The following is a 7,927-nucleotide window of genomic DNA, read 5'->3' as shown; positions in this document are numbered from 1 at the left end:
ACCCGCCGAACGACCCGAGCCAATTCTTATCCGAAATGCGAACCCGCGTATTCGCATAGGTCGCCTAGCCTGCCAAGCTGCCTCGTAATCCAGTGGTGGGCTAACTCCACTGCCCGGGAATGGCAAATAGTGTGTGCTGCTCTGCTCCATTTGGCCTCCAACACCACTGGAAACAGCATGAAGAAGATGTCGATGTTTGTATGCAGACTGGGATATGAGAGGAGGTCTATACCAGACCACTTCGAGCTAAGATGTTGCGCATACTCTTTCCTTTCTAGATTTATAGAGTTCATTCCTCGTGTACTTTCAACCTTGTGAAAAGCGTATCGCTGTCTATTTTAAAGCGAGGAAGTCACCGTTCTATCTTCATTTTATGCTTTTCCACCCTCAGCTTTACTCGACCGTTACACTGTCCTTTGTCTGTCGTTCATTTATAATGCAAAATGGCAAATGGATTGCCAGGTAAGATCTTGAAGGCTGCTTTCCACAGCAAGGCCACTGACCATCCTTCAGTAAGCCTCTACATTTACAACCCTAATAAAGGGGCGCCGATTTTCTTCGCTGTCGCATACGCCATCTCAGCAGCCGGGCACATCTGGCAATGCTAGTAAGTGGAATACCAGCTTTGATTGCTGCGTCATGACCTGACAATTACAACTAGTTATCACAAGTCCTGGAAGTTGATCGGCCTGCACCCTTTCTGCGCAGTCCTGTTTGCAGTGGGATATGCTCTGCGAGAATATTCAGTCTACAACCCTATGTACAGCGATTTGCACTCGTATGGCGCACGGAACTTAATCAGCTATGTTGTCAGCCAAGTCCTCATATATGTTTGCCCGTAAGCGTCACCTTTTGTCGAGATGTTGCTGGGAAATTCGCTGATGCGTGCGTCACATCGCAGTCCACTTCTCGAACTAGCCAATTATCACGTCCTTGGTCGAATATTCTACTACGTCCCATATTTTGCGCCTCTCCCTCCTGGAAGAGTTCTGTCTATTTTCGGGTTTCTCATGGCATTTGTCGAAACTCTGAATGCTCTAGGGGTGGCACTCAACTCTAACCCACATGGCTCTTCACAAGGACTCGGAAGCATATTAACCTTGATCGCCCTCGCGCTTCAGGTCTGCGTCATCCTTGTTTTTATCCTTCTCGCGGCACTCTTCCAACTGCGCTGTAGCAGAGCGAAAATCCACTCCAAGTCGGTGAAAATACCATTGATTACCTTATACGCTAGTATGACATTAATTTTTGTCCGCTGCATTTACCGGCTCGTGGAGCATGTGGGAAATACGAGTATAGAGCTAGACCACCCGGAAACATTTCAATCGTTGAGCCCGCTCTTACGATACGAGTGGTTCTTCTTCGTTTTCGAATCAACCTTCATGCTTCTCAACTCCGCCTTGTGGAATGTGTGGAACCCGGCTCGTTATCTACCCAAGAGTTACAACATATATCTGTCACGAGACGGAAAGACGGAAGTTGAAGGAGACGAATCAGTAGATGAGCGAACAATTCTGGCTAAGATTGGTCACGCCGTGACGTTTGGGCTTTTCTTCAGTAACGTGAAGATGCATCGGCAGTTTCACGAACTTCGAGAAATGTGATTATTGAATCTTGAGGCCAAGTGTAAGACGGAGTCGCAGTCGGCTCGGACAAATCGTCCTTAGCGATTACACGAACGCTCGCAAACAGCATGTTGACACAGATCAAGACGTTCTCCCAGGCTGTGAATGGGGATGTGGACTTCATATATCTTAACTACGCCGATGCTAGCCAGGATCCTCTAGGAAGCTATGGCATTGGCAATGTTCGATTTTATGGGATGTTGTCGCTAAGTACGGCCTCACTGGTGCTTTCCAGAGACGCATCCCAGGGGGCTTAAGATCAGTAGGGTGGCTTGAACAGGTCAGATGATTGCCAAGTCAGATCAACAATAGAGATGTCTTTTGAAATCCACCGGTCAAACAGTCAATAGATTTCACACCCTAAATCTCTATTAGTTCGTATCGATGATTCCTGTACCCAACCTGCAGTTCCCGATACCCTTATTGTATCTTATGCAATGAGAACTATATAATGTGGACCCAGTCATCATAATGGCAGCACTGATAGTATGCAAGTATGACTGATGATTGAAAGATAGGTTGTGGGTATATTGAGCTGGACCTAGTCTTTAACGTTAAGACATGTAGTAATACAAGATTTTGTGTATGCAACACTTCCTGTTATACTGAAAGGAATTGCTGAAGCTCTTGCAAAGGCGGAATGTCATTCAACATGTTGTGTTCCAGCCGATCCCAGAGAATGCCACATGTTGGCTTTAGCACAGATTCCACCTCGATGACTCTTTTTGGTGTTACGATCAAATCGCAGACAGTGTCAAAGACCTCGGGCCGCAACTCCTCCTCGAGGACTTGACAGTCATGCACCACTGCCACTGTCACCGTTTCCAACTGAACAATATTCCGTGCATGTAGCATGCCCCATTCCAGGTCGAAGAAGCCATGACCCTTGCCAAATCGAACACCTCGCTCGTTTATAGCGCCCGTGCCCGTCACCATAAGATCGACTTCAAGGCGCATGTCTACAAGCTCTTGTAGTGACACTGGCTTTGCCACCCGCTCCATGCCGTCCAAAGTTGCGGCATATTTGTACAAATCCGGTGTGATCGCGGCAGGGTCCAGCAGCCAGAAGCCTCTTCGGATTCCATATGTGGTGATGAGAACCTTGATTCCAGCGCGTAAGGTCTGCTCACGCAAATGCTCAAGGCAGTTGTCTGGTGTGATGAAGACCGTGCTGCAGCGCTGGTAACACGGCAGCGCGAACAGCGCGTCACAGGCGGCCTCGGAACCGTCAAAATCGGCTATGAAACTAGAAAAATCGTAATGGAAGCGCGAATCCGGTCGAGCAACTTTCCGTAACTCAGTCCACACTTTGGCACGAATGTCGGCCTTGTGCTGAGGACCTCCGTATATGAGAGACATGGCGCTATGGAACAACGCCTGCTTGATGCAACGGGATCAGGAGCGGCGACCGGCCAATTGCGTGTTAGATGATAACAATGCAGTACAAATGATCAAGTGAATGCTTCTCAGGATCGGACCATACCGATGAGGGGCTCCGGTACCTAGAAAATGAATCCGCTAACAGCACTGACTCAAGTTGAGCGAGTTTCTCCCTATCTCTAGTGGACCCTATCCCGTGTTAGGATCTTGTCTGGGAGTGCTTAGTAGGTCTAGCATCCCCACCACTACGGCACATTTGGCCGTAAAAAGCTTATCTCGACACCAGTCAAGGGGGCCATGCGATGACGACGGAACTGGAGACCTTGTAGGTCAGTCACCAATCACGCCTCTCCTTGCACCGGTGTTATCGCGGCCTCAATGGAATACGTAATTAGACCAGGGGAAATCTGGGTCTTCCGCTAAGACTAATTGATAAATTCAGAATCAAATAATAACACTGGATGTGCTGATTTTTTATTTTTTCTCTTTTTGAAAATGCTTGCGTGACCTATTGGAATACTCTGCGCTGTACCAAGCCCGTCCTACCCTTAACTCGCCAATCCGAAGCCGGGACCGACTCTCCGGCGCGACATGGCTGACACATCAGACTTGGCCCGGCCTGCCGCCGAAGGCAAGGAAAAGCAGGATCCCGAGATGCCCGGCCACAATGCTATTGTGGACGACGACACCTTCCGCGCCCTGGATCGCATTAAGAGCACTAATTCAGCACATCCTATGCACTGGAGCCCCTTGAAGAAATGGGCAATTGTATCGATCTACTGTTTGCTGCAGGTCTTCGTGACTCTCTCTTCAACAACTTATGTGAGCGCCGAGTTTCTGATTACAGAGCGCTTTGGTGGTGCCACCCAAGTTGTAGCCCTCGGGCAAAGCATGTTCATCGTGGGCAATGCGGTTGGACCAGCTTTCCTGGGTCCTCTCTCGTATGTTCTTCTCGAAAATGTTCTTTCAATGTGCCAGATGTTTCTTATCTAAAACTTGGTACAGCGATATTGGTGGTCGAAAATGGGTATATGTGGTGTCAATCTTACTCTTCGCGATTCTCAACATTGGCACTGCGTTAGCAATGAATCTCCCCATGCTTATCATATTCCAATTTCTATGCGGCGCGGCAGGCAGCACAGCGCTTTCCAACGTCGCCGGCACCATTGCTGACCTGTTTGGTAACTCGGACGGTGCTGGGCAGCCTATGGCGTTGTTCGTACTGTCTGCAAACTACGGCCCCAGCTTAGGATCTCCAGTGGGTGAGTGGATTGCGGATAATCCGCACATGGGCTTAAACTGGATATTCTGGATCAAGTAAGTTTCTTCTTATCAAGTATTATATGTTGCGGAGTTTGACAAGGCGATCTAGCGTCATCATTGGAGGAGCATTTGCGCTGGTCATGTGTTTCGTCCCTGAGACATTGCCACGGATCGTTATCAAGAAGGCCGTCGAGAAGCATCAAGTTAATGACTCGGAGGAGATCGGCATAGCTCAGGAGCACGTCAATGTTATGCGAGAGATCCGATTCGTCACCACGATGGCTTTACGCATCATGGTTACCGAACCCATTGTCACTTTCCTTGCTATATATAATGGCTTTGCCTACGGTCTACTATTCCTATACCTTGACGGAGTCTTCGATATTTTTGTTGTTAACAACGGACTTTCGTATGTTTGCCCTATCTCCGTTTGAATCGTGAGCTTTTTCTGACGATTTTATCTAGATATATCGGCGCTGATCTAACCTACCTTAACTTTGTGGTCGGTGTAACAGTCATGTTTCTCTTCATTCCGGTGCAGACATACCTATTCACCAGAGATCGTGAACGCCATGGATATGCCCGACCTGAAGCCCGTTTCTTGACCTCGCTTGTCACCGTGTGGCTGTTCCCGATCTCATTATTATGGTTCGCTTTCACTTGCGACGGCAACACATCTTATTGGTCTCCCGTTGTTGCCGGCGCGGTGCTCGGCTTCTGCGACCCTTTGCTCTACCTAGGCATGCTCAATTACATTGCGGATGCTTACACCAATGTTGCCGCCTCAGCGATCGCCGCATTCCTAATTCCCTCATTCACTATCGCTGCTGGATGCGCTCATATTGGTCAGTCTTTTTACATGACCAACATAACACAGACTGATTTCTTTCACAGGCATCGTCATGTTTGACCAAATGAGTTCCAAATGGGCTATGGCTACTTTGGGATTCATATCCTTTGGACTTGTAGCTCTAGTCTATATTTTGTATTTCTTCGGTGAAAAGATCAGATCATGGTCGAAACTTGCTAGGAAGTTTTAGCCCAATGCAACTGCTTTCTTTCATGAGAATCCTATCTGAATATGGTTAAGTGATCAAACAAATGTACTTTCAAAAATGGGGGCCACTTTTGAATGGCCAAATTCAGACGTCCACTAGGACGTACATGGAAATACTGGTCTACAATGAGATTATCTATAAATGTGGTCATTAGACGATTTGTGTATTTCCAGTATAATGAGAATTGTTCATATATCTCAGTAAAGCCTACGAGTGATTACTAGGCATCAGAAAGAGGACTACTGATTGAGAACACCTTACTGTCTTAAATTGGTTACTGTAAAGAGAGACAATGGTATTTTGTCTATTGTGTATCTTGTGGTGTATGGACAGAGTGATCTGAGTCAAATCTGATCAAATAAATTAATACTTCAGTGACTTAGTAAATCGTAAGCGTATTTCGTAAACGAAGCTCGCCGTATCATTTCATTGTTCCGGGGGGGAAAACATATTGGTTATGTCTGCTAAAGCTTGGTAGTAGTTTAGCTCGACCAAAAGTCCAACACCACCCGTGAATCAGCTTCTAAGGATTATCAAACTTAGCATAGCATGAGACAAATGTCTGATGCTCAAAGTTTCGAATTGTTGGATGCCAAAAGCTTTACACATGATTTAAGTTGTAAGAGAATCCGCCTACAAGCAAGGTGCTGGTGCGGCTACGATCTGCCAAGACAGAGTGGTTCCGATAGCCGGGATCTGTGATACGAGGGCGTAACCTGATTTGGCAGCTCATAGCCTCATGTCACATCGGTTTACCTACCTTGGTGGGCTGACCGTCTTGGACTCCATTGTTCGGCTAGGCGCCAAGAATGAGGGGACAGCTGAGTTCGTTGTTCACTACCGGCATTGTCCCGTCGTTCAAGTACCGTCCAGCTCTAAGGCACGACACTGCGGTGGCGCCTTCTACGCCAAGCTTCAGTCTAAGTGATGCCGTATCAATTGCGCCTTGGCTCACATTGGGTTCGGTTCAATGTATCTGAACGGGAAGCTCTGATTGATGACATATCTAAAGTCATCATTCTCGTCATTAAGTGACCTAGACTTGATGGGAAGGTCAACAATGGCATCATTATCAAAGACGCTTGAGTGAAGCCAGAGAGCAGTATAAAATTGACGAAAGATCGCTTCGAAGTCTCATGCTTTGTTCATCCTCTGATCACGAATCCTCATTGTCACTTGCTTATATCCTCTTCCTGCAATATTCATCATGGCAAATTTCCGAAAACTCGCTATTCTTCTTAGCGGAGTAATTCCTTTCATTACTGCTGCTCCAGTCAGCCCTGAGACCAGTGCTGGTACTCCTGTCAATGTTGAGAACAAATACATTATCACCCTGAAAAGCGGGGTCTCGGCCAGGGATATTGAGTCCCATTTATCTTGGGTAGGCGATGTGCATAAGCGTAGCCTGGGCCGTCGAGACCTTGCTGGTGTTGAGAAAACATACGATATTGGAGACTTCCATGGCTATGCAGGTAATTTCGACGAAGCTACCATAGAAGAGATCAAGAATAGCCCAGAGGTGAGTCTCTATTCCTGACGTCGTTCCTTCCGATTCTAATTTCACGTTTAGGTCGCCGATATTGAGCCTGATCAGATATACACTCTTGAAGCCCTGACTAGTCAGACAGGGGCTCCTTGGGGATTGGGGACTATCTCTAGCAGAACCAGAGGCTCTACAACCTACCGTTACGATACCACGGGTGGCCAGGGCAGTTTTGCCTATATTGTAGACAGTGGTATTCTTGCCACTCATACTCAATTTAGTGACCGTGTTGAGAAGGGTTACAACGCAGCCGGAGGCACATTCACCGACACGTTCGGCCACGGCACCCATGTGTCTGGGATCGTCGGGGGCACAACATACGGTGTCGCAAAGCTGACTACTCTGGTGGATGTCAAAGTCTTCATTGGTCGTGAAGCATCAACCTCAGTCATTCTTGACGGCTACAACTGGGCGGTGAATGATATCATTGCCAAGGGTCGCGCTCGACGAGCGGTTATAAACATGTCTCTCGGTATGTGCTCTTGTAGTCCGGCGCTTCCTTAGCATACGGAGGTTGAAGTAGACTAACATGTATATAAAACAGGCGGACCTTCATCGACTGCTTTTAACACTGCTGTGCAATCGGCGTACACATCCGGTGTTCTTTCGGTAGTCGCTTCTGGGAATGAGGGCGTCTCGGCATCTACCAGATCGCCAGCATCTGCACCCAATGCTATTACCGTGGGGGCCATCAACTCGAACTGGGCCGAGGATACATATTCGAACTACGGAACAGTTGTTGATATTCTTGCTCCAGGGACATCAGTATTATCCTCCTATATCGGCTCCAACTCTGCAACTGCTTCGTTGACAGGAACCTCAATGGCTACACCGCATGTTACTGGATTAGCACTTTACTTGGCAGTACTGGAAAATATCAACACTCCTTCAGCGTTGACAAGCCGTATTAAAGCCCTTGGGACTACCGGGCAAGTAAGCAACCTGAGGTCAGGAAGCCCTAATCTTATTGCATACAACGGAAACGCGTAAGGCTTGATTAACAACATATCGAAGGACCGTGTACGGTTGTGCTGTTCAAAATGGAGATGGAGGTGTGA

At 47.5% G+C, this 7,927-nt stretch overlaps 2 protein-coding genes across 2 annotated transcripts; both read left to right on the top strand.

Moving 5' to 3' along the window:
• Positions 1-3,596: 3,596 nt before the first annotated feature.
• On the top strand, positions 3,597-5,308 carry UCRPA7_6089 (putative vitamin b6 transporter bsu1 protein; the record flags this gene model as incomplete). The annotated part of the gene is made up of 5 exons (XM_007918630.1): positions 3,597-3,946; positions 4,011-4,322; positions 4,378-4,677; positions 4,734-5,113; positions 5,163-5,308. The coding sequence occupies 5 exons, from the start codon at positions 3,597-3,599 to the stop codon at positions 5,306-5,308; spliced, it is 1,488 nt and encodes a 495-aa protein (XP_007916821.1).
• Positions 5,309-6,533: 1,225 nt separating this feature from the next.
• Positions 6,534-7,927, top strand: UCRPA7_6088 (putative alkaline proteinase protein; the record flags this gene model as incomplete). The annotated part of the gene is made up of 3 exons (XM_007918629.1): positions 6,534-6,845; positions 6,897-7,341; positions 7,884-7,927. The coding sequence occupies 3 exons, from the start codon at positions 6,534-6,536 to the stop codon at positions 7,925-7,927; spliced, it is 801 nt and encodes a 266-aa protein (XP_007916820.1).

This window comes from Phaeoacremonium minimum (genome assembly GCF_000392275.1).
Source record: "Phaeoacremonium minimum UCRPA7 unplaced genomic scaffold PA7_03_scaffold_450, whole genome shotgun sequence".
Taxonomy (NCBI): Eukaryota; Fungi; Ascomycota; class Sordariomycetes; order Togniniales; family Togniniaceae; genus Phaeoacremonium; species Phaeoacremonium minimum.
The sequence above is the reverse complement of the archived record's forward strand: the minus strand, read 5'-3'. Positions and strand labels throughout refer to the sequence as shown.